We start from the raw sequence: 27,158 nt of genomic DNA on the forward strand, positions 1-27,158 counted from the left end.
CAGCACTCCCTGGATTGATGAATACTCAAAATAATGGGGAGGACAAAAGAACAAATACAAATTGTAATGTAACAGTCTGATGTTGACAAATGATCTTTCACTAATTAGCCTCACTTTACCAATATCTGCAAGTATTTCTTAACTACTAAATTAGTTATTTATGGTCAATAATTTCACTATGAGTCTGCTGGTGACTATTTAGCAATGGTACAATTCTATTGGCTGGTTGAAATGTCACTCATTCTGAAGGCACCTCCCACACTCTATAAACTGCAGTCTTCTGCTGGGTTGCAGAGAGCCAAGGCCCTGCAGCACTCATTTCTTCTCAGCTGTATTTGACCTACTACTACTACTACTACTACTACTACTACTACTACTACTACTACTATCTGCAACCATGGTAAGTAAAATTTTGACAGTATTCAACTTATATTACTTTTACCTGGCTGATATGGACAGTCTTAAGCCAAAATGTAAACATGGAACCAACATGTAACTGAATCAGCAGAACTGTGCTTCAACTAAAGTAGATGCTTGCTTTTAGTTTTTGTTGAGCTTTTGGGAGTTCTGATTTCTTGGATTTATTTTATGACCTTTTATGATTAAAATATTTATCGTAGAGCATCTGTTTCCAATAATCACTTCTTAACTATTGTTTTTTCATCTACAGTAACACACAACTTTAACCTATGCTTGAAAGTTGTCTGTTGATATAGTGCATTATTGATTGATTTAGTGCATTATTGTCTAGTAATACTACAAATTTTTATTAGATCTGTATCAACAAACTTCCCTTCCTTTTTTGTATAGTCTATGTTAATAAAGAACATGACTTTCAAGGCTGGGCAAACCCTGACTGTTGTTGGAGTCGTCAAACCTGATCCCAAACAGTAAGTACTGATTAAGGACAAACTGTAGATAGAGTATTTTATTTATCCCTGAGGGGAAATTCCTGTGTTGTACAGCAGCAGAATCGAATCGAATAGAATAGAATGCCTTTATTGTCATTACACAGGATGTAAAATGAGATTGGAGGGCCACAACACTTCCCCATGATGTGTTGTTTTCTCCTCCTGCCAAAGGTAGCGCTACAAGTCGGCTGCATGACCCCAGGACACATATCCCCCCATGTGTGTTGTGTTTTGTGTATTCTTGGATGGTGTTCTGTAACTGCAATTTCCAATGTGTGAACTTGTTCACCCACATGGCAATAAACTCATTCATTCATTCATTCCTGTTCAGTGCCATGCAATAGAAAGTCAAACTTTCTAAAAATAATAATAAAAATAAAAATATAATAATCTAATATAATCTAAGAAAATATACAGAAAATAAACAGTATGTATAAAATATACAGAAAAATAAAATATACAGAAAATGTGTTAAAAATACAGAAAATAGGAAAATGTATAAAAATATTTACATTGTAAAAAATAAAATAAGTGTGGAGCCCCAGGGTGTGCAGTTTGGTGGTGTGAATGTCCGGGATGATTGTGTTGAATGCTGAGCTGTAATCCACAAAGAGCATGTGAGCGTAGCTCTGCTGCTGCTCCAAGTGGCTCAACACAGAGTGGAGAGCTACAGCGATGGCGTCCTCTGTGGATCTGTTTGCACGATATGCAAACTGATGGGTGTCGAAAGTGTGTGTGTGTGTGTGTGGGGGGTCTTTGATGTGCTGGAGAACCAGCCTCTCAAAGCACTTCATGATTACCGGTGTGAGGGCCACAGGGTGGTAATCATTTAGGCCGGTGATGGATGACCTTGTGGCTGTTTTTAGGCAGGGGGGGATGACTGCTTGGACCAGGGAGAGGTTGAAAATCGTGGTGAGAATCAGGGTGATCTGGTGGGCACACACACACTGATCACCTTGCCAGGTATTCCGTCTGGTCCAGCAGCCTTTCTGGGGTTCACTGCCAAGAGCACACGCCGTACCTCATGCTCCTGGACAGTGAGTGGGGTGGAGCTAGAGCCCGGTGGGGGGAGCAGGGCCGGAGCAGATGGGTGGTCCTCAAAGAAACAGTTAAGTTCCTCTGCTAGTGACACACTCAGGTCTCCTGCACTCACATCACAGCCTCCGAAGTTTGTGATGTTCTGAATGCCCTGCCACACCTGCCATCTGTTACTGCTGGACAGATGGGACTCTAGTTTACTCCTGTATTCCGCCTTGGCTTTTTTAATTCAGCTCGAGCAGCACTGTACAGAGCTCTGTCACCTGACCTGAAGGCAGCATCGTGGGTTTTAAGGAGTGAACGGACCTGGCTGTTCACCCAGGGTTTCCGGTTAGGGAAGACCCGGATGTTTTTGCTAACAGTCACATTTCCAATGTTCCGATACAGAACTTAATGTAGTCCAGTAGCATCCTTGTGAGTGTTTCCAGGTCCTCATGTTAAAGTAAGTCCTGGTCTGTGTGTGTGAAGCAGTCCTGTAGGTCAGAGAGTGTGTTTTCAGGCCAGGTTGTAATGGTTTTTACAGTAGGCCTGGCTCTCCATCTGAGAGGGGTGTATGCTTTGGTGAGCAGCAGGGAAAGATGGTTGGAAGATCCTGGCTTGTGTAGCAGTTGTTCGTGGAGACAAATGCACAAAAACTAACAAATAAGAACCGAAAGGAAGAACCATGAGCTGTTGCGACGCAGCCTTTAAGACACAGACTGAGTTTTCAATTCAATTCAATTCAATTTTATTTATATAGCGCCAAATCACAACAAACTGTCGCCTCAAGGCGCTTTGTATTGTGGGTAAAGACCCTACAATAATACAGAGAAAACCCAACAGTCAAAACGACCCCCTATGAGCAAGCACTTGGCGACAGTGGAAAGGAAAAACTCCCTTTTAACAGGAAGAAACCTCCAGCAGAACCAGGCTCAGGAAGGGGCAGTCATCTGCTGTGACCGGTTGGGCTGAGGGGAGAGAAAGACATGCTGTGGAAGAGAGCCAGAGATTAATATCAATTAATGATTAAATGCAGAGTGGAGTATAAACAAAGTAAATAAGGTGAATGAGAAACAGTGCATTATGTGAACCCCCCAGCAGACTAGGCCTATAGCAGCATAACTAAGGGATGGTTCAGGGTCACCTGATCCAGCCCTAACTATAAGCTTTATCATAAAGGAAAGTTTTAAGCCTAATCTTAAAAATAGAGAGGGTGTCTGTCTCCCGAATCCAAGCTGGAAGCTGGTTCCACAGAAGAGGCGCCTGAAAGCTGAAGGCTCTGCCTCCCATTCTACTCTTAAGTATCCTAGGAACCACAAGTAAGCCAGCAGTCTGAGAGCGAAGTGCTCTGTTGGGGTGATATGGTACTATGAGGTCTTTGAGATAAGATGGTGCCTGATTATTCAAGACCTTGTATGTGAGGAGAAGAATTTTAAACTCTATTCTAGACTTAACAGGGAGCCAATGAAGAGAAGCCAATATGGGAGAAATCTGCTCTCTCTTTCTAGTCCCTGTCAGTACTCTAGCTGCAGCATTTTGGATCAGCTGAAGGCTTTTCAGGGAGCTTTTAGGACAGCCTGATAATAATGAATTACAATAAGCCAGCCTAGAAGTAATAAATGCATGAATGAGCTTTTCAGCATCACTCTAAGAAAGGATGTTTCTAATTTTAGAAATATTGCGCAAATGCAAAAAAGCGGTCCTACATATTTGTTTAATATGTGCATTGAAGGACATATCCTGGTCAAAAATGACTCCAAGATTTCTCACAGTGTTACTGGAGGCCAAAGTAATGCCATCCAGAGTAAGTATCTGGTTAGACACCATGTTTCTAAGATTTGTGGGGCCGAGAACAAGAATTTCAGTTTTATCTGAATTTAGAAGCAGGAAATTAGAGGTCATCCAGGCCTTAATGTCTTTAAGACATTCCTGCAGTTTAATTAATTGATGTGTGTCATCTGGCTTAATTGATAGGTAAAGCTGAGTATCATCTGCATAACAATGAAAATTGATGCAGTGCTTTCTAATAATACTGCCTAAGGGAAGCATGTATAATGTAAATAAAATTGGTCCTAGCACAGAACCCTGTGGAACTCCATAATTAACCTTAGTGTGTGAAGAAGACTCCCCATTTACATGAACAAATTGGAGTCTATGAGATAAATATGATTCAAACCACTGCAGTGCAGTACCTTTAATACCTATAGCAAGCTCTAATCTCTGTAATAAAATGTTATGGTCAACAGTATCAAAAGCTGCACTGAGGTCCAACAGGACAAGAACAGAGATGAGTCCACTGTCAGAGGCTCTAAGAAGATCATTTGTAACCTTCACTAATGCTGTTTCTGTACTGTGATGAATTCTGAAACCTGACTGAAACTCTTCAAATAAACCGTTCCTCTGCAGATGATCAGTTAGCTGTTTTACAACTACTCTTTCAAGAATCTTTGAGAGAAAAGGAAGGTTGGAGATTGGCCTATAATTAGCTAAGACAGCTGGGTCAAGTGATGGCTTTTTAAGCAGAGGTTTAATTACAGCCACCTTGAAGGTCTGTGGTACATAGCCAACTAATAAAGACTGATTGATCATTTTTAAGATTGAAGCATCAATAATTGGAAAGACTTCTTTGAACAGTCTAGTAGGAATGGGATCTAACAAACATGTTGCTGGTTTGGAGGAAGTAACTATTGAAGTTAACTCTGAAAGATCAACTGGAGCAAAAGAGTCAAAGCAAATACCAGCAGTGCTGAAAGCAGCCGAACATGAAGAATAATCTTTGAGATGGTTATGAATAATTTTTTCTCTAATGTCTAAAATTTTATTTGTAAAGAAATCCATGAAGTCACTACTAGTTAACGTGAAAGGAATACTCGGCTCTACAGAGCTCTGACTCTTTGTCAGCCTGGCTACAGTGCTGAAAAGAAACCTGGGGTTGTTCTTATTTTCTTCAATTAATGATGAAGAGTAAGATGTCCTAGCTTTACGGAGGGCTTTTTTATAGAGCAACAAACTCTTTTTCCAGGCTAAATGAGCATCTTCTAATTTAGTGAGACGCCATTCCCTCTCCAGCTTTCGGGTTATCTGCTTTAAGCTGTGCATTTGTGAATTATACCACGGAGTCAGGCACTTCTGATTTGAAGCTTTCCTTTTCAGAGGAGCCACAGTATCCAAAGTTATACGCAGTGAGGATGTAAAACTATTGACGAGATAATCGACCTCACTGGGAGCAGAGTTTAGGTAGCTGCTCTGCACTGTGTTGTTTTGCACTCTTAGTTTTGTGTCTTGAAGGCAGAAGTTCTTCCAAGTCAAAGACAAGGAAACAGGACCGCTATGTATGAGGCTCGGGTCATTGTAAACAAGTCAGAGAACTACGTCCTCACAGCGAATTGTACCTGCATGGCAGTGTGAGTACTTAATTACTTTTCTATCTTGCTAAGAGTTTTCCGGCTGCAAATATTATTGATTTACAAATAAAAAAATATGTACTGTTCCAGCCAAAAGTTTGGACACAACCATTAATATGTGAGTCTGCTCATACTTTTGACTGGCACTGCATATTGGAAGTGCGATTAAATAGTAATTTAAAAATCAGAACTCTGAGTCCAGCAATGCCTCACCTGTAAATAGCCAGCCACACTACAGTTTAAAAGCCAAATAGCCTACCATCTAATGCTGTTTACTTTAGATATTAGTATTTATCTAAACCTGGCATACCGGTATAATGAGAGTAGATAAATAACTTTACCTGATATAAAATGTGCGCTTAAAACGCAAGCATTTCTGATCGTGTCCTCAGTCCAGTTTTTATCAATACATTTGATGGCTTGCAACCACAGACGCCTCCGTTTTCTTTCAAACAGCCATGATCCCGTGGGAATTCAGTACAACTTCAGTCTCCAATCTCATTGTACATCCTGTATAATGACAATAAAGGCATTCTATTCTATTCTATTCAGTAGAGTAGAAATTCTGACAGCCAAACACGCAACAGCCAGACATCTTGATGCTATCGCTTTTAAATCACATTTAAACAATGTGAAGTCTCGTTGCTCTTACTGATTTGAATGGAGTAGCAGTTCACTCCCATTGCCAAAATGCGTTCCCATCCTTTGATGACGTAGGCTGTAAAAGGGTCTATAGAGAAAACTGAACAGACTGAAAATTATGACCCAAAAATATATAATATAAAGATATCTACGCAATACCGAGACAGAACACGTTAAAATTTCCTGCACTCATGCACACTCAAAGTACACAAACAAATGTATTTAACGGCTAAAAAAGTGGATTTTGCATGATATGTCTCTTTATAATTTGTTTGTCTCTCTCTCTCTCTCTCTCTGTCATAATAACTTTTAGGTTGTCATCAAATTCACCCCTTCAAAGTTTGTGGTGACTTTACCGTGTGACTCAACATTCCGTTTCCCCAATCGCATCGGTGCAGAGAAATACTCATGAGCTTTAATGGGGATGATTGCATTAGAAACATTGAGATCATATAAAGGCTGTAAAAGGGTCTCTCTCTCTCTCTCTCTCTCTCTCTCTATATATATATATATATATATATATATATATATATATACACACACACATAATACTCCAACAAGCATATCAATAGAAACCATACAATGTGCAGTGAGCAATTTTTGTTGTAAATTTGTGAAACCAGTTTATTGAGACAGGGATGAGTCATTAAATAACTTTACTTTACTTTACTTTACTTTATTCATTTTTAAAGCACTTTAAAAACAGCAACTGCAACAAAGTGCTGTACACTAAAAAGAGCAAGAACAACAATAATAAAACAGGAAATACAAAATTAATAAGATCTCAATGTATACTAAAAGCCAGTGAATAAAAATGTGTCTTTAAAAAAGTTTTAAAAGTTGACAATGACGGGGCACTCCTGATGTGTAAAGGGAGATTGTTCCATAAAACAGGGGCAGAAATGCTAAAAGCTCTGTCGCCTCTGAGCTTTAACTTAGATCTTGGGACCTCAAGTAGCAGCTGATCAGCTGATCTGAGGCAGCGAGTTGGGAGATAAGGAGTTATTAGCTCAGTCAGGTACGATGGAGCTAGACCATGAAGACATTTGAACACAAATAAAAGAATTTTAAAACAGACTCTGTAGTGAACTGGTAGCCAGTGTAGAGAAGCCAAAACAGGAGAAATACGCTCCCTCCTTCCAACACCAGACAGGAGCCGAGCAGCAGCATTTTGAATCAGCTGAAGTCGTCTGAGGGAGGACTGACTGATACCAAAATAAAGGGCATTACAGTAGTCAAGCCTAGTAGTGATCATAGCATGGATCACCAACTCCAAGTGCTGCTTAGAAAGGAGGGGCTTAACCTTAGTTAATTGTCTTAAATGATGAAAGCAAGAGCAGACTACTGCCCCAACCTGGGGATCAAATTTCAGTTCACAGTCAAGTTTGAAGCCCAGGTTAGACACAGTCTGCTTTAAGTAAGGGGCTAAGGGTCCCAGGTCAATTTTAGATGAATCCTGCAGGCTACTCGGGCAGAACACTATCAGTATAAATAAAGTTATTGCAGTGTGCATGAATGATTTCCTGTAGCAGCAGCAGTCATTATTGCAGCAAAGCTGCAAAAGCCTCTTATTGAACACGTTCCTCTGTTGGTCAGTAGGTTGTGCAAAGGGTTCATTTTGTTGTCCATTATTTTAATCAATTTGTGTAGCATTCTTTTCTCCACAGTTGTCTCCAAGGGCTCTAGAGTAATTCCAAGAACAGATCTGGCCTTCCTTAAAGGAGACATAACATATGCAAAATCCACTTTTTTAGCCCTTAACTACATTTTGTGGTGTGCTTTGAGTGTGTAGGAGTGCAGGAAATTTAACTGCATTCTTTCCCGGTTCTGCGTCGATATCTTTATATTCTGTTTCTAAAACCTCAAGTAGGCAAGTAAAAACTTGTGTACTTGTCAAGTTCGAACTTGCAGACTTCCCAAGTACTGGGGATTATTTCTCAATTGGAACACCAGTGTACTTGATGACATCACAGCTCAGCTCCAGTGTTTCTACCACCTTTCAGCTTAAATTTACTGATTGGTTTTAAAAACTTCATCTCTGAATAAAAACTGCTGCTTACTGAACAAAAACAGGTCAAATATAATTATATTATTTTATTTCAGAGCACTTCCACCACTTACAACAAACAGATGTTTAGAATACAGTCAACTAAATATTAACATTTTAAACCATATAATATGATCATTTCTGGAGCAGGCTTGTCATCAGTCTTCAGGATCTCCATGTTGATGCTGTCATAGCATCAACATCCTGCTGCGATTCCCGTTCCCGGTGAAAAGGCTCTTGTGTTCCTTAATGAGTAAAATATTTTTAATATCAGTTTTATTGATTTGCACAGGAACAAATAAACCCTGAAATAAACCAAACATGAGAGTGTATTATATTTTGGGCAGTGAAAACCAGCGGGAGTTTTGAAAACGATGTGCCGGGAGTCAGACGTTCTGCCTGCATTTAGCGACCATCGTCCAGCCGGCGAGCGGACAGCTGCTAGAGCAGCGTAACAGACATCTCCGAAAACTTTGGATATGCACTTTTGTAATCAAGCAATACCAATTCGCCAGTCTTACCTGTGAACGGTAATCCAACGCCGCTCAATGCGGCACTCGATTTATCACAAAAGTGATATAAATAGATGTGCAGTAAATTTGTATTTGGTGTGAAGTGTCTCTTCAAGGCAGCTGAAGCTTCAATGGTACAGCTACGAAACATGTTATTTACACAGAAATTGAGTGGGCTATATAATAACTAGGTGATTACTTATTTTTTCAGTTTTATTTACATTTACTATTTTGGGGCTACTATTGTAACAGAATTATTTGCAAATGTGTGCTGAAAGTTTTGTCTCTGAATCTCAATCCATTTCAACCCCATATATTGTTACCCTTACTAAAAAGGATGTAATGTGTAATAAATGTTTGTCTGTACACTGCAGTTTCGAGGTGAATATCGGCCCCAGCGAGGACAGAATTGCACTTCATTTCAACCCTCGTTTTAATTCCTGTGGAGACATAAATACAATTGTCTGCAACTCTTTTGAGGGAGGGAGATGGCGTGAGGAGAAACGTGAGAGACGCTTCCCTTTCTATCAGGGACAGGAGTTCAAGGTATGAGATTGTGTGTGCATATGTTAGCCTTGCATAGGTTATCTTCAATTTTTTTCCACATATCCTTTTAAATCCTTCCTTTTCATATATAAATCATTCACTTGTGATCTACATAAAGTAGAACTGCAATGCTTTGGTCTGAATTCCTCGTTATTGTAGGTCCACGTGTGGACCTACAATAACAAAATCATGCTTTTGTTATTTAATTTAAAAATCAGGACTCTGAGTCCAGATGCCTCACCTGTAAGGGGTCATTCACAAATATTGACATTTTCCAGAGCGTACAAAGCGTATAACAGCGTACGCTTTTCAAATAGTTAAAAAATGTCGGTCGGTCTGTGTAATTTGACCGCCAATGGCCAAGGCATCCACACCACTGCAACATTGCGTGGTCTGCAGCGATATGGCCTCAGGTCTGGCAGATCAGTTCAAAGGCCTCATTGAATTCTCTAAAATAGACAATCATTGATTCACAAAATGACTCTACTGACGATATTAGACAGGAACAAACTGTGAGTGCGGCACAGCAGGTGTGGAAAGCAGCCAAAGCCACAGGAGATAAATTCAAGAAGAAGTGGAAGCATTGTTCCAAAAATGGAAACCGTATGCAGTAAACTGCAGAGAACTGTGATGGATTTTATTCTACATGTTCCTGGCCTGTTTTCATCTATGCCCGTTACAAGCTTCGTTCTAACCACTTTTATAGTGCTTTGCACACAGTACCTATAATAGGCGTTGGCCTTTTACGCTCAAGTTTAACGGCTCTCATACGTCGCTGGTAAAAAACCAGCGACGTATGAGAGCCGAGAACCATCCTGCTCCACCAAAGCGCCTTTGGTGGAGCAGGATGGTTCTCGGCTCTCATACGTCGCTGTTTTTTTACTACCCAGTTTCATCTGGATGAGTTTATAGCATTAGCTGCAGTATAGTTCGAGTTATCACTCACTGTGACAGTCTCCTCAGCAGTCCTGGAACAGCTTGCATTAGTCCCATTCAAGGTCAAAGCCACATTTTTAGCGATAGCATTGCTGCAGTGTGGAGGAACGGAGGAATCCACATATGCTGTCACTTCTCCAGAGGTGTCCACAACTGATGTCAAATCACTAACGTTGGGAATTCCTGGAGTAGACATATCCGTGTTATTTAATCCCCCGCTGCAGGGCACCAAATGTCGCTCCATTATTGCAACTCTGCGGTCAATATTAATTGTAACCTCACACAACTTCTCCCCAACATCCACTTGGCATGTCACTATATGCTTCAACACACAAACGTCACTATGTAAACACTCCATCTTTCTGAGTAAGTTGGAGACATCTAGACTGTTGAACGCCACAGGCGGCAGCTCATCCAGGAAATGGGAAACAAAGTGTGGTATATTTTCGCTGCACTCATTCAGAACCTTTAGACAACTCTGGCGTTGACACCTCTCTGATTTCCTTTAAAGGCCACATATCGCTACTTAGAACTGGGAAATAGCTCAAACAAGACTTTTCTAGAGGTTTCAATCCACTCAATGTCAAATGTATTTGATGCAAGCAGTACAACTTCGTCTTGGCACATAGTCTTAATTTTATCCACAAGGAAATTTAAAAACTCATCCTCTACTATAAGCTTTCCATCAAAAATATATAATATAAAGATATCTATGCAACACTGGGACAGAATGCATTTAAATTTCCTGCACTCATACACACTCAAAGTACACAAACAAATGAATTTAAGGGCTAAAAAAGTGTCTCTTTATAATTTGTCTCTCTGTCTCTCTCTCTGTCTCTCTCTCTCTGTCTCTCTCTCTCTCACTCATAATAACTTTTAGATTGCCATCAAATTCACCCCTTCAGAGTTTGTGGTGACTTTACCGTGTGACTCAACTTTCCATTTCCCCAATCGCATTGGTGCAGGGACATACTCGGTCATGAGCTTTGATGGGGATGCTCGCATTAGAAGCATTGAGATCATGTAAAGCTCCATCCTGCCTGGAATTTCTGGATTGAAAATCCTGTTTTCTTTTTCTGTTTGTCTAGCAGAAAATAATAAGTAGCTGTAGGTCTTCAGCTTCCTGTAAATGTGCCAATCTTGATTCTGATCACAGATTGTCATATCTTGCAGGAATTTAGTTTGTTGAGAGCAGATCCAAACACCTATGGGCATAAAGATGGATACTTATAATCTTTAGCTCTTTAGCACACAGATTAGTGAACATGCTTTTGTGGAATCCTACTATGAGCAGTTTTAAAGTAGTCCAAGTGATTTGCTTTTTGGAGTTTTTTTGCTTTCAAGAATCATAAATCATGAATGTGTGATCAGGTTTTTCTGTAAGGTGCCTTAAAATGCTTCACTATTTGTTTTTCCAAGACATTTCACTTTTTAATTCTTACCTGCAACAACTTCAATTAAAGTGTTTTGTTTTATGAAAAAATATGACTCTGGTGACTCCTCATACTTGTTACACTGACACTGAGTGTTCTGCAAAGCCTCTCATCCTTCCACTGTGAAATTACTTTATAGGTGAAACACAGTCACTGCCAGGATTTGTAATTTAACCCTTACATACTATTCATATTTCATACCCTCACAGAAGATTCTGGGTCACTTTTGACTTGTAACAAGTGTCTGTATCAAAGTTTGAACTACAGCTCGATTTGGTATATCTAGCTAGCCTAACTGGCATTAATAAATTAATGATTGATTCTTAATGATTGTTTCAGAGAGCAGTGAGGGTATATTTTTTTAGGTTTTTAGTGAATGTGAAAATGGCAAGAACAGTTGGAATTTATTATATAACCATTACAGCCATGAAACGCTGTCCTCACTGCTGTATCATAAAATGTTTCTAATAGATACTATCAATATTTACTTATATTTATTTGTGGTTGTAGGCTGCTAAAGCTGACAGTGTGGACCACCTCAAAGAAAAGCTTGAAGTGAAAATGATTAATTGTTACACACAAACATTTTCTGAAATATAAAGTGAAAATACTACTTTTTCTGGACAGGGGCAAAAAAATTTTGTTTCTGCTCCTGAAAACAAATAAATACATAACTAAAACACTGTTAAACATGAGCTTGAATGTTTAAAATCTCAGGTCAGTATTGATTATTGCTTTTGATGGACAATATTTTTGAAGCTACTAGGTAATCCTAACTGGTGTAATAGTCTCACACAGACTCTGATATTTCATTTACCCAAGAACAGTGGGGTATTTATTTAAATAGTTATTTTGGGGGAAGAAGCTGGCTTTTGACTGATCAGTGACTGAGGTGACCAAGAGGATGCAGGTAGGGGATACCTGGACTGGGATGGGGGGGGGGCTTCAGAGAACCCTTGGACTGGCATGGAAAATTGAAGAGGGGAGGGTGACGTTCCATTGCCTGTCCCCACTCTCATTAGTGCCACTGTGGGCGAACATGTGGACACTTTTCTATTGAACTCAGATTAGGGGTATGTGATTTTTTTGGCTTTATATTTTTCTTTCATTTTGCATCACATGTACACTGTCAGATTGATCTTTTTGATGACAGTGTTATGTAACTTTAGTTGCATAATTACATCCCTTTTGCCTCTTTGTTGCTGTTTCTTCCTGTGTGAAATAACTAGTAATTTGCAAAGCTATACATCTACAACTCTCAGAGCGAATATCCTCTGAAGACTTCACACCTGTCTTAGTGCTCTATAGGTTATTTTTGTCACTTTGTCTCTTTATTGGCATGAGTGCAGAAAAGTCTTTGCAGAAAGTGGAGTCTTGTAGTATTTCCCTGTGACCACTGGAGGGCAGTGAACGCTCATATGATAATAACAAGTAAAACAGTCAACTTTGTTAATTCTTTGTATTTCATGTAAACAGTTAAAAATTTAATTTAAGTTAAATTACATTTAATAAATTAATTACAACTGAAGCATGAATCCAAATAGCTGCCATTCACATGATGATAACAGTCAGTTTAAATAAATTTTTAGTAAATCTGTATCAGCTCATTTTGTTCATGTATGTATTTGTGTGTGTGTGCGCACCTTACTCCATTGATGTAAATGTTTTCTGTGCCAATAGATCTGCTGACTGTCTTGAGACCACATGCTGGGGCATGAGCAAAGGTCTCTGTGCCCCACTGAACTTCTGATGAAGGATCTGCCTTTAACAATACTCACAAGCTTTTCAAGATTCATCATGTAGAGAGATAAACTTCTAAACAAAAGTATTTTCCAGCTGCTTATGGGATGAGGTGGACACCTCTCTGTTGATGAGGACGTGGTTAGTGTACTTTGAGCTGTGGCTTGTAAACTGCCAGTTTATTCGGAGGCTGATGGATGCCAGCTGTTTGAAATCTGAACAAACCTCACACTGTGTGTCAGCCAACACTCGAAGCACAGCTGAACTAAGATCCTCAGATGTTCACTTGTGAGTTGGTACATAATTGTGAACGAGCTCATCTGCAAGTGAAGATAATGTGACCAAATACAAAATACCCCAATTTCTACCATTTTTCTCTGAGCAAAATAAACACTAGTAGTATGCTGCAAGTGAGTAAAGACAAGAAAACTGTTGGCAGCTCCAAGTCACAAAAAGTTGCACTGTTTTCTAAACACAGGGGCAGTCTTTTGATTTCAGTATGACATGCCAAATCTGCCAGAGCCGCACAATCTAGTTGCAAAGTAAAGATGATATTCAGCTGCAGGTAATTCACTAACAGGACAGGAGCAACTTGTTAGTTGTAATCAGAAATTAAATGTATTCTTACAGCATCAGTCTGGCAGACAGAGTCGTTATAATAGAAACAAGTTTTAGTAATTGACAGGCTCCAATACAAGACTGTAAGCTGTGACACAATATTTTGACATAATGCTGGTTTCTCATACTGGTCTTAAGATGAATGAGAGAAGGAGTCGCACTCGTCTCCGGGCCTTGATTGATAAAGTCCAGCTGGGGAGTGACTCAATACAAAGTCCTTCAACTCCTTTGAAACTTTAATCCAACACGGCAAAAACGAGAACAGAAAAAAACAAGTTATCATCCCAATTCTTAAGTCCACAGTGGTTGGACAGTGGTTACTCCTCTGGCGTGTCCTGCTGAAATTTATGTTGCTCTCTATACTGTGGGAAACAGAGTACCTGAACCTTCCTGATGGTCCCTTTTTATAATTGTTTCCCCATGTGCATCACTCCCCCCCTCCCCCCCCCCCCCCCCTTCTCTCTCTCTCTCTCTCTCTCACATACCCTCTGAGCCACACACACGCACGCACGCACACACACGCTTGCATGCACATACTCAAACTTTCTATCCTTTTGGTACTTTCAGTACTTATTTGTATCACACAGCCTGCCTAAACAGGGCTCTACTGCACTTCTCTCATTCAGAATCATTACAGAAGGATCACTCTCACTTATTCTGTTACATTTTGAAGGAAATTAGTTTTTATGAAGTTTCATGAAGTTCATGGTATATGTTTGTCTTTACTAAGTCTACACTTATTTCCCTGAGAAATTTGGAAAAACACATATATTTCTGAACTTCATATGTTACCAATAACATATCATAGGGTCAGATGTTAAAACATTTATAAAGTCCCAGGTGGATGAGACCATGGAGATCTCACTCTGACAAACCTCAGCATGGACATCGTCTTCATCACTGATTCCTTCTCATCAGTTGTTTCTTGCTCTGGATTGTATTCCATGTTGTCTTCAACTTCTGACACTTCCTCCTCTAATCTGTCCTCACTGTCAGTTTCCTGGTCTCTCTCCTCCTCACCTGTGTGGTGATCAAATATGTAATCAAGAGCCTTAATTATGATTTATCGACCTGCTGTGGTGCTGCCACACAATGAACTGTGAGCAAGGCCTCAAAAAAGCATCATACACCAAAACTATGAGAAAATTTCAGTGTTACTGAAACAATGTTGAAACTGTTTGTGAGAACTGCCAACACAGGTGCTGTTCTTGTGGGAGAGAGGATTGTGTGTGTGTGTGTGTGTGTGTGTGTGTGTGTGTGTGTGTGTGTGTGTGTGTGTGTGTGTGTGTGTGTGTGTGTGTGTGTGTGTATATGCATGCGTGCATGTGTCCATCTAACAAATGAGGATGTACCTGAGCTCAGTTTTTTTACACTGTTGTCTCCCCCGTTCAGTTTTAATGACCAGTTATTTTTGACTGGGAACACTAAGAGTGTACAAATGTTAAATAAAACACACACAATTATATGAAAATTAATACAATTTATTTTCTGTGTTGAAATCGTCTTTGTGGACAAAGTCATGGAATTTTAGGTCCGATCAAAGTAACTACATTTATTGCATTAAGTGCATTTTTCAGAGACACAAACATAGCTGGTAGAGATGTCCTTCAATGAGTTACTTTTTAATCTGAGTGCCTTTCAGAGCCTGTACTTTTTCAGGTTTACCTGAGCAAAGAAGTTGTATCAGTACTTCAAATTTTACCAGAGTATTTTTTTAACACAAGTATCTGTACTTCTACTCAAGTAAAGAATGTCTGCACTTTTGCCACCTCTGGCTTTAACTAAAGCAGATGTTTGCATTTAGTTTTTGAAATGTAATACTTTGAACTTTTATGGTCAAAATATTCACCACACAGAATGTGTGTACATTAAGTACTTCATAACTGGTTTGTCTTCTCATGTGCATGGACATGACAGTTATCTGTTAGACAGTAAGATAAACATACGTTAATATTTCCCTATTTCATTTCTGTCATGGCTTCTTTCTGTCCCAGTACCAGAGCTGAGCAAAGCTTTGCTTTGCATTCTGGCCTCTTTGAACTGATGAACCAGGCAGAACACAATAAAGACCTTGTGTCATTTTAGCTTTATATGGATACAGGACTGAATATGTTTGTAAAGAAGTGCAGTGATGACATCTGCATAAAAGTTACTTATTAGACAGCAAGATAAACACATGCTAACATTTCCCTATGCCGTATCTGTTATGGCCTCCCTCTGTCCCAGTACCAGAGCTGAGCAAAGGCTGAATTGCTTTTTTTTTTTGCATTTTTGGCCACAGCGGCTTTTATCAACAGTGGAGAGAGACAGGAAATGGGGGAAAGATACGCGGGCAAGTTGACGACATGCCGGGATGCGAACCCGCGCTGCAACGCGGCATGTGTATGTTGTCGCCAGCTTCACCACTAAGCCAATTTTGGCCTTTTTCTCAATACAGGCATGAACATGTTTGGAAAGGTGTACAATAGCTTAAGGAAGCTTAAGATTAAAGGATGAGATGAAATAAATTATTAATGTAGAAACCAGAATAGAGGCAACAATCCTGTAATTTTAAGTAAATTATATATATATATATATATATATATATATATATATATATATATATATATATATATATATATATATATATATATATATATATATATATATATATATATTAGGAATATATATATAAGGGGTTTCAGAATGTGGGTTTGAGAACCTCTGTCATAAAGACCTCTAAAAACCTGTTTTTACGTGTTTTTATGTGCACCATGGTTCATCCAAGTTCACTTTTCTTGCCACTCATTTACTGTTGTTTCATTTGTGTTTAACTCCTTTTATTATTTAATCATCTGCAATCATTTGTGCATTTTAAGTTTTACATTTGGATTTTGTGGAGAGCTGGAATGTAAATGTGTTTGCCTAGAAAACACTTTAGCTCAGCACCTGTTGTCTTAAATGTGCTATGTAATCTTGACTAAGGCACCAAGTTTGAAACATTATATGAAGAATGTAATTACACAAATAAGTGAAGTCTCTGACAACCCCCACAGTACATGAGCCATTTCACGTGGATAATATTTAGCAACAGAGTTTCAAGATGTACAAGTTCTATGTAAAACAATATAATGTTAAAAAAAAACTTCAGAGGAACCATATCTTGTAGGCCAACGATACTGTAGTTTGGAAAACATTTTTAATCTTACACTTATGTGGCCCCGCAACAATCCGTTTAAACAATGTGGCGCTCTCACTTGCTGTTGGCTCTCACTGTGGTGTCATATCACTTCCTGTTCCTGTTAAAGAGTACAGCTGCGTTTGTGTGCAGATGAATTAATTATAAATCTCTAGATTACGACTTATTTTGTAGTGTAATCTTCACATGCCTTCAGCTTTCAGGCCCCTCTTCAGTGGAACTGCTCCAAGTGTGGATTCAGGAGACAGACACCCTCTCTATTTTTAAGATTAGGCCTAAAAACCTTCTTATTTGATCAAGGTTATAGTTAGTGCTGGATTCTGAACCCTCTCAATTTTTAAGATTGGGCCTAAAACCATCTTATGTAACCAAGTGCTTGCTCATAGGGGGTCATTTGACTGTTGGGGTTTTCTCTATTATTGTAGTATCTTTACCTTACAATATAATATATAAGAGCAATGAGACGACTGTTGTAATTTTGCACTATGTAAATAAAATTGAAAAGAACAGAATTGAAATAAAGAGCTCAGTTATTTTTGCTTATATACAGTTGTGGTCATAAGTTAACATCCACTCATCATAAACATGTCATGGTAATTTGGGGCTTTTATTGATTTCTTTGAGCTGTTCTTTTTCGAGGGTGGAATGATTGTACAGCACGCATCTTCAGTGACTTTAAAATAAGAATTTTGTACATTAGTTTGAACTTATTTTGGATTTTACAAGGTCAAGACCTATTAAGCTTTTGTTAGTGATCATAATTGACTACACCTGATAGTTTCTCTTTGCCAGCATAAAAAGGAGGTTTTTGACAGCACTCACTGGATTGATGAATATTCAGTGGGGAGGACAAAAGAACTTACTTCACCAACATCTGCAAGTATTTGTTAACTACTAAATTAGTTATTTATGGTCAATAATTTCACTATGAGTCTGCTGGTGACTGTTTAGCAGTGGGACATTTCTATTGGCTGGTTGAAATGTCACTCATTCTGAAGGCACCTCCCACAAGCTATATACTGCACTCTTCTGCTGGGTTGCAGACAGCCAAGGTCCTGCAGCACTCATTTCTTCTCAGCTGTATTTGACCTACTACTACTACTACTACTATCTGCAAGCATGGTAAGTAAAATTTTGACAATATTCAACTATATTACTTTTACCTGGCTGACATGGACAGTCTTAAGCCAAAATGTAAACATAGTTACAAGTTGCAAGTTTAGCCCTTTAACAATCCTGGATTTTTTGGCAAATATTTTTGGGCCTGGATACGGGCCCTAGTATTGTTAAAGGTTTAATCTATCCCAGCCGAATGTAACTGAATCAGTGGAATTGTGCTTTAACTAAAGCAGATTCTTGCTTTTGGTTTTTGTTGAGCTTTTGGGAGTTCTGACCTCTTGGATTTATTTTCTGACTTTTTATGATATTTAAATATTTATTGCAGAGCATTTGTTTTCATTAATCACTTCTTAACTATTATTTCATTTAACTATCATCTACAGTAACAGACAACTTTTATGCCTATCCTTGAACGTTGTCTGTTGATATAGTGCATTATTGATTGATTTAGTGCATTATTGTCTAGTAATACTACAAATTTTTATTAGATCTGTATCAACAAACTTCCCTTCCTTTTTTGTATAGTCTATGTTAATAAAGAACATGACTTTCAAGGCTGGACAAACCCTGACTGTTGTTGGAGTCATCAATCCTGATCCCAAACAGTAAGTACTGATTAAGGACAAACTGTAGATAGAGTATTTTATTTATCCCTGAGGGGAAATTCCTGTGTTGTACAGCAGCAGAATCGAATCGAATAGAATAGAATGCCTTTATTGTCATTACACAGGATGTAAAATGAGATTGGAGGGCCACTCCTGTTCAGTGCCATGCAATAGAAAGTCAAACTTTCTAAAAATAATAATAAAAATAAAAATATAATCTAAGAAAATATGCAGAAAATAAACAGTATGTATAAACTATACAGAAAAATAAAACATAGAGAAAATGTGTTAAAAATACAGAAAATAGGAAAATGTATAAAAATATTTACATTGTAAAAAATAAAATAAGTGTGGAGCCCCAGGGTGTGCAGTTTGGTGGTGTGAATGTCCGGGATGATTGTGTTGAATGCTGAGCTGTAATCCACAAAGAGCATGTGAGCGTAGCTCTGCTGCTGCTCCAAGTGGCTCAACACAGAGTGGAGAGCTACAGCGATGGCGTCCTCTGTGGATCTGTTTGCACGATATGCAAACTAATGGGTGTCGAAAGTGTGTGTGTGTGGGGGGGGGGGGGGGGGGGGGGGGGGGTCTTTGATGTACTGGAGAACCAGCCTCTCAAAGCACTTCATGATTACCGGTGTGAGGGCCACAGGGTGGTAATCATTTAGGCCGGTGATGGATGACCTTGTGGCTGTTTTTAGGCAGGGGGGATGACTGCTTGGACCAGGGAGAGGTTGAAAATCGTGGTGAGAATCAGGGTGATCTGGTGGGCACACACACACTGATCACCTTGCCAGGTATTCCGTCTGGTCCAGCAGCCTTTCTGGGGTTCACTGCCAAGAGCACACGCCGTACCTCATGCTCCTGGACAGTGAGTGGGGTGGAGCTAGAGCCCGGTGGGGGGAGCAGGGCCGGGGCAGATGGGTGGTCCTCAAAGAAACAGTTAAGTTCCTCTGCTAGTGACAAACTCAGGTCTCCTGCACTCACATCAGAGCCTGTATTCCGCCTTGGCTTTTTTTAATTCAGCTCGAGCAGCACTGTACAGAGCTCTGTCACCTGACCTGAAGGCAGCATCGTGGGTTTTAAGGAGATATATAGATATATAGATATATATATATCTATATAACCATCATAACCATATAATATGATCATTTCTGGAGCAGGCTTGTCATCAGTCTTCACGATCTCCATGTTGATGCTGTCATAGCATCAACATCCTGCTGCGATTCCCGTTCCCGGTGAAAAGGCTCTTGTGTTCCTTAATGAGTAAAATATTTTTAATATCAGTTTTATTGATTTGCACAGGAACAAATAAACCAAACATCAGAGTGTATTATATTTTGGGCAGTGAAAACCAGCGGGAGTTTTGAAAACGATGTGCCGGGAGTCAGACGTTCTGCCTGCATTTAGCGACCATCGTCCAGCCGGCGAGCGGACAGCTGCTAGAGCAGCGTAACAGACATCTCCGAAAACTTTGGATATGCACTTTTGTAATCAGCAATACCATTCGCCAGTCTTACCTGTGAACGGTAATCCAACGCCGCTCAATGCGGCACTCGATTTATCACAAAAGTGATATAAATAGATGTGCAGTAAATTTGTATTTGGTGTGAAGTGTCTCTTCAAGGCAGCTGAAGCTTCAATGGTACAGCTACGAAACATGTTATTTACACAGAAATTGAGTGGGCTATATAATAACTAGGTGATTACTTATTTTTTCAGTTTTATTTACATTTACTATTTTGGGGCTACTATTGTAACAGAATTATTTGCAAATGTGTGCTGAAAGTTTTGTCTCTGAATCTCAATCCATTTCAACCCCATATATTGTTACCCTTACTAAAAAGGATGTAATGTGTAATAAATGTTTGTCTGTACACTGCAGTTTCGAGGTGAATATCGGCCCCAGCGAGGACAGAATTGCACTTCATTTCAGCCCTCGTTTTAATTCCTGTGGAGACATAAATACAATTGTCTGCAACTCTTTTGAGGGAGGGAGATGGCGTGAGGAGAAACGTGAGAGACGCTTCCCTTTCTATCAGGGACAGGAGTTCAAGGTATGAGATTGTGTGTGCATATGTTAGCCTTGCATAGGTTATCTTCAATTTTTTCCACATATCCTTTTAAATCCTTCCTTTTCATATATAAATCATTCACTTGTGATCTACATAAAGTAGAACTGCTATGCTTTGGTCTGAATTCCTCGTTATTGTAGGTCCACTTGTGGACCTACAATAACAAAATCATGCTTTTGTTATTTAATTTAAAAATCAGGACTCTGAGTCCAGATGCCTCACCTGTAAGGGGTCATTCACAAATATTGACATTTTCCAGAGCGTACAAAGCGTATAACAGCGTACGCTTTTCAAATAGTTAAAAAATGTCGGTCGGTCTGTGTAATTTGACCGCCAATGGCCAAGGCATCCACACCACTGCAACATTGCGTGGTCTGCAGCGATATGGCCTCAGGTCTGGCAGATCAGTTCAAAGGCCTCATTGAATTCTCTAAAATAGACAATCATTGATTCACAAAATGACTCTACTGACGATATTAGACAGGAACAAACTGTGAGTGCGGCACAGCAGGTGTGGAAAGCAGCCAAAGCCACAGGAGATAAATTCAAGAAGAAGTGGAAGCATTGTTCCAAAATGGAAACCGTATGCAGTAACTGCAGAGAACTGTGATGGATTTTATTCTACATGTTCCTGGCCTGTTTTCATCTATGCCCGTTACAAGCTTCGTTCTAACCACTTTTATAGTGCTTTGCACACAGTACCTATAATAGGCGTTGGCCTTTTACGCTCGAGTTTAACAGGGCGCTTTGGTGGAGCAGGATGGTTCTCGGCTCTCATACGTCGCTGGTTTTTTACTACCCAGTTTCATCTGGATGAGTTTATAGCATTAGCTGCAGTATAGTTCGAGTTATCACTCACCGTGACAGTCTCCTCAGCAGTCCTGGAACAGCTTGCATTAGTCCCATTCAAGGTCAAAGCCACATTTTTAGCGATAGCATTGCTGCAGTGTGGAGGAACGGAGGAATCCACATATGCTGTCACTTCTCCAGAGGTGTCCACAACTGATGTCAAATCACTAACGTTGGGAATTCCTGGAGTAGACATATCCGTGTTATTTAATCCCCCGCTGCAGGGCACCAAATGTCGCTCCTTTATTGCAACTCTGCGGTCAATATTAATTGTAACCTCACACAACTTCTCCCCAACATCCACTTGGCATGTCACTATATGCTTCAACACACAAACGTCACTATGTAAACACTCCATCTTTCTGAGTAAGTTGGAGACATCTAGACTGTTGAACGCCACAGGCGGCAGCTCATCCAGGAAATGGGAAACAAAGTGTGGTATATTTTCGCTGCACTCATTCAGAACCTTTAGACAACTCTGGCGTTGACACCTCTCTGATTTCCTTTAAAGGCCACATATCGCTACTTAGAACTGGGAAATAGCTCAAACAAGACTTTTCTAGAGGTTTCAATCCACTCAATGTCAAATGTATTTGATGCAAGCAGTACAACTTCGTCTTGGCACATAGTCTTAATTTTATCCACAAGGAAATTTAAAACTCATCCTCTACTATAAGCTTTCCATCAAAAATATATAATATAAAGATATCTATGCAACACTGGGACAGAATGCATTTAAATTTCCTGCACTCATACACACTCAAAGTACACAAACAAATGAATTTAAGGGCTAAAAAAGTGTCTCTTTATAATTTGTCTCTCTGTCTCTCTCTCTGTCTCTCTCTCTCTGTCTCTCTCTCTCTCACTCATAATAACTTTTAGATTGCCATCAAATTCACCCCTTCAGAGTTTGTGGTGACTTTACCGTGTGACTCAACTTTCCATTTCCCCAATCGCATTGGTGCAGGGACATACTCGGTCATGAGCTTTGATGGGGATGCTCGCATTAGAAGCATTGAGATCATGTAAAGCTCCATCCTGCCTGGAATGTCTGGATTGAAAATCCTGTTTTCTTTTCTGTTTGTCTAGCAGAAAATAATAAGTAGCTGTAGGTCTTCAGCTTCCTGTAAATGTGCCAATCTTGACTCTGATCACAGATTGTCATATCTTGCAGGAATTTAGTTTGTTGAGAGCAGATCCAAACACCTATGGGCATAAAGATGGATACTTATAATCTTTAGCTCTTTAGCACACAGATTAGTGAACATGCTTTTGTGGAATCCTACTATGAGCAGTTTTTAAAGTAGTCCAAGTGATTTGCTTTTTGGAGTTTTTTTGCTTTCAAGAATCATAAATCATGAATGTGTGATCAGGTTTTTCTGTAAGGTGCCTTAAAATGCTTCACTATTTGTTTTTCCAAGACATTTCACTTTTTAATTCTTACCTGCAACAACTTCAATTAAAGTGTTTTGTTTTATGAAAAAATATGACTCTGGTGACTCCTCATACTTGTTACACTGACACTGAGTGTTCTGCAAAGCCTCTCATCCTTCCACTGTGAAATTACTTTATAGGTGAAACACAGTCACTGCCAGGATTTGTAATTTAACCCTTACATACTATTCATATTTCATACCCTCACAGAGGATTGTGGGTCACTTTTGACTTGTAACAAGTGTCTGTATCAAAGTTTGAACTACAGCTCGATTTGGTATATCTAGCTAGCCTAACTGGCATTAATAAATTAATGATTGATTCTTAATGATTGTTTCAGAGAGCAGTGAGGGTATATTTTTTAGGTTTTTAGTGAATGTGAAAATGGCAAGAACAGTTGGAATTTATTATATAACCATTACAGCCATGAAACGCTGTCCTCACTGCTGTATCATAAAATGTTTCTCATAGATACTATCAATATTTACTTATATTTATTTGTGGTTGTAGGCTGCTAAAGCTGACAGTGTGGACCACCTCAAAGAAAAGCTTGAAGTGAAAATGATTAATTGTTACACACAAACATTTTCTGAAATATAAAGTGAAAATACTACTTTTTCTGGACAGGGGCAAAAAAATTTTGTTTCTGCTCCTGAAAACAAATAAATACATAACTAAAACACTGTTAAACATGAGCTTGAATGTTTAAAATCTCAGGTCAGTATTGATTATTGCTTTTGATGGACAATATTTTTGAAGCTACTAGGTAATCCTAACTGGTGTAATAGTCTCACACAGACTCTGATATTTCATTTACCCAAGAACAGTGGGGTATTTATTTAAATAGTTATTTTGGGGGAAGAAGCTGGCTTTTGACTGATCAGTGACTGAGGTGACCAAGAGGATGCAGGTAGGGGATACCTGGACTGGGATGGGGGGGGCTTCAGAGAACCCTTGGACTGGCATGGAAAATTGAAGAGGGGAGGGTGACGTTCCATTGCCTGTCCCCACTCTCATTAGTGCCACTGTGGGCGAACATGTGGACACTTTTCTATTGAACTCAGATGAGGGGTATGTGATTTTTTTGGCTTTATATTTTTCTTTCATTTTGCATCACATGTACACTGTCAGATTGATCTTTTTGATGACAGTGTTATGTAACTTTAGTTGCATAATTACATCCCTTTTGCCTCTTTGTTGCTGTTTCTTCCTGTGTGAAATAACTAGTAATTTGCAAAGCTATACATCTACAACTCTCAGAGCAAATATCCTCTGAAGACTTCACACCTGTCTTAGTGCTCTATAGGTTATTTTTGTCACTTTGTCTCTTTATTGGCATGAGTGCAGAAAAGTCTTTGCAGAAAGTGGAGTCTTGTAGTATTTCACTGTGACCACTGGAGGGCAGTGAACGCTCATATGATAATAATAAGTAAAACAGTCAACTTTGCTAATTCTTTGTATTTCATGTAAACAGTTAAAAATTTAATTTAAGTTAAATTACATTTAATAAATTAATTACAACTAAAGCATGAATCCAAATAGCTGCCATTCACATGATGATAACAGTCAGTTTAAATAAATTTTTAGTAAATCTGTATCAGCTCATTTTGTTCATGTATGTATTTGTGTGTGTGCGCACCTTACTCCATTGATGTAAATGTTTTCTGTGCCAATAGATCTGCTGACTGTCTTGAGACCACATGCTGGGGCATGAGCAAAGGTCTCTGTGCCCCACTGAACTTCTGATGAAGGATCTGCCTTTAACAATACTCACACGCTTTTCCAGATTCATCATGTAGAGAGATAAACTTCTAAACAAAAGTATTTTCCAGCTGCTTATGGGATGAGGGGGACACCTCTCTGTTGATGAGGACTTGGTTAGTGTACTTTGAGCTGTGGCTTGTAAACTGCCAGTTTATTCGGAGGCTAATGGATGCCAGCTGTTTGAAATCTGAACAAACCTCACACTGTGTGTCAGCCAACACTCGAAGCACAGCTGAACTAAGATCCTCAGATGTTCACTTGTGAGTTGGTACATAATTGTGAACGAGCTCATCTGCAAGTGAAGATAATGTGACCAAATACAAAATACCCCAATTTCTACCATTTTTCTCTGAGCAAAATAAACACTAGTAGTATGCTGCAAATGAGTAAAGACAACCGGTGGAGTTAGCTGTACCAGCACAGTTTTTCTATGCTGGAAGAAAAAAAAAATGTGTTTATGCAGCTGAAGTTTTGTAGGTCCACCTCTAACAGCAGTCATGTGTTAGAGCACAGCTCATGAGATCACAGTGAAAACTGCATGTGCTGTTCATGCGCTTGACATTTTTGAAAGTTTATTACCAAACCAACATCATTTATAAAGCACTATAAAACAGCTACAGCAGAACCATTAAAAGATATAATACTCAAACATTTATATCTTTGCTGTGATTCAAAGAGTTAAAATGAGAATGTCCACAATTTAGACTTTAAATGCAGGTTATTTTGTTTAAGCAATTTAGCAAGGACAAAGTAGAAGCTCAGTTAAATGGTAATAATGACATAATCAAATCACCTGAATCTGTATCCTAACCTAAATAGACCACTCTGTGCTAATGCTGGTTTCTCATACTGGTCTTAAGATGAATGAGAGAAGGAGTCGCACTCGTCTCCGGGCCTTGACTGATAAAGTCCAGCTGGGGAGTGACTCAATACAAAGTCCTTCAACTCCTTTGAAACTTTAATCCAACACGGCAAAAACGAGAACAGAAAAAAACAAAAGTTATCATCCCAATTCTTAAGTCCACAGTGGTTGGACAGTGGTTACTCCTCTGGCGTGTCCTGCTGAAATTTATGACTGTGAACTCCAAAATCCCTTTTTCAGGTGTTGCGCTCTACTCTGTGGCAAACAGAGTACCTGAACCTTCCTGATGGTCCCTTTTTATAATTGTTTCCCCATGTGCATCACTTTCCCCCCCTTCTCTCTCTCTCTCTCTCTCTCTCTTTCACATACCCTCTGAGCGACACACACACACACACACACACACACACACACACACACACACGCACGCACACATGCACACGCTTGCATGCACATACTCACACTTTCTATCCTTTTGGTACTTTCAGTACTTCCTTGGATCACAGCCTGCCTAAACAGGGCTCTACTGCACTTCCTCTTTCCCATTATTACACTTCTCTCATTCAGAATCATTACAGAAGGATCACTCTCACTTATTCTGTTACATTTTGAAGGAAATGAGTTTTTATGAGGTTTCATGAACTTCATAGTATATGTTTGTCTTTACTAAGTATACACTTATTTCCCTGAGAAATTTGTCTTAAGACTGGAAAAACATAACTGATTAAAATATACAAGTACATAATGTTTTAGGTCAGAATGTTCCTGCTATGTCCCCATTGTATCAATAACAGAAGCAAGGACTCCTGAGTGGAGTGATCAACGAGACTAAACATGATAAACGAACACTTGGAGGAAGAAGCAGCTGTGGAATCCTTTCTCTCTGTCTTGCACATTTCTTGTTTTGTATATGATGTAACCAAGACTGATAAGCTGTGACTATATGAAACTGTAAGCTGAATTAGAATGGACCAGCACTTAATGTCACACACATGGCATGCAGTCCTGATCCAGATTAATCTGTAAAACTGTTTGAAATGGCTTTATTAAATTTAATAACTTTTATGGTCAAAATATTCACCACACAGAATGTGTGTACATTAAGTTCTTCATAACTGGTTTGTCTTCTCATGTGCATGGACATGACAGTTATCTGTTAGACAGTAAGATAAACATACGTTAATATTTCCCTATTTCATTTCTGTCATGGCTTCTTTCTGTCCCAGTACCAGAGCTGAGTAAAGGTTGATTTGCATTCTGGCCTCTTTGAACTGATGAACCAGGCAGAACACAATAAAGACCTTGTGTCATTTTAGCTTTATATGGATACAGGACTGAATGTGTTTAGAAAGAAGTGCAGTGACGACATCTGCATAAAAGTTACTTATTAGACAGCAAGATAAACACATGCTAACATTTCCCTATGCCGTTTCTGTTATGGCCTCCCTCTGTCTCAGTACCAGAGCTGA

The 27,158-nt window shown here is 39.2% G+C and overlaps 2 protein-coding genes across 2 annotated transcripts; both read left to right on the forward strand.

The window, feature by feature from the left end:
- Positions 1-297: 297 nt before the first annotated feature.
- On the forward strand, positions 298-11,488 carry LOC115784831 (beta-galactoside-binding lectin-like). Its single transcript, XM_030736187.1, has 4 exons — positions 298-400; positions 811-890; positions 8,908-9,079; positions 10,899-11,488. Exons 1-4 carry the CDS (start codon positions 398-400, stop codon positions 11,043-11,045), a joined length of 402 nt encoding a protein of 133 aa, XP_030592047.1. The 5' UTR covers positions 298-397; the 3' UTR covers positions 11,046-11,488.
- Positions 11,489-18,033: 6,545 nt separating this feature from the next.
- On the forward strand, positions 18,034-22,692 carry LOC115784851 (beta-galactoside-binding lectin-like). Its single transcript, XM_030736216.1, has 4 exons — positions 18,034-18,109; positions 18,632-18,711; positions 20,594-20,765; positions 22,515-22,692. The coding sequence occupies exons 1-4, from the start codon at positions 18,107-18,109 to the stop codon at positions 22,659-22,661; spliced, it is 402 nt and encodes a 133-aa protein (XP_030592076.1). The 5' UTR covers positions 18,034-18,106; the 3' UTR covers positions 22,662-22,692.
- The last annotated feature ends 4,466 nt before the right edge of the window (positions 22,693-27,158 follow it).

The sequence above is a fragment of the Archocentrus centrarchus genome, chromosome 8, assembly GCF_007364275.1.
Source record: "Archocentrus centrarchus isolate MPI-CPG fArcCen1 chromosome 8, fArcCen1, whole genome shotgun sequence".
Lineage (NCBI taxonomy): Eukaryota > Metazoa > Chordata > Actinopteri > Cichliformes > Cichlidae > Archocentrus > Archocentrus centrarchus.

What these genes read in the sequence shown, in the direction of transcription:
- LOC115784831 (XM_030736187.1), top strand. An exon ending in GTCAAACCTGATCCCAAACA is followed by an intron (nt 891 to 8,907) that starts GTAAGTACTGAT and finishes TGTACACTGCAG; the next exon opens with TTTCGAGGTGAATATCGGCC. An exon ending in ATCAGGGACAGGAGTTCAAG is followed by an intron (nt 9,080 to 10,898) that starts GTATGAGATTGT and finishes AATAACTTTTAG; the next exon opens with ATTGCCATCAAATTCACCCC.
- LOC115784851 (XM_030736216.1), top strand. An exon ending in ATCAATCCTGATCCCAAACA is followed by an intron (nt 18,712 to 20,593) that starts GTAAGTACTGAT and finishes TGTACACTGCAG; the next exon opens with TTTCGAGGTGAATATCGGCC. An exon ending in ATCAGGGACAGGAGTTCAAG is followed by an intron (nt 20,766 to 22,514) that starts GTATGAGATTGT and finishes AATAACTTTTAG; the next exon opens with ATTGCCATCAAATTCACCCC.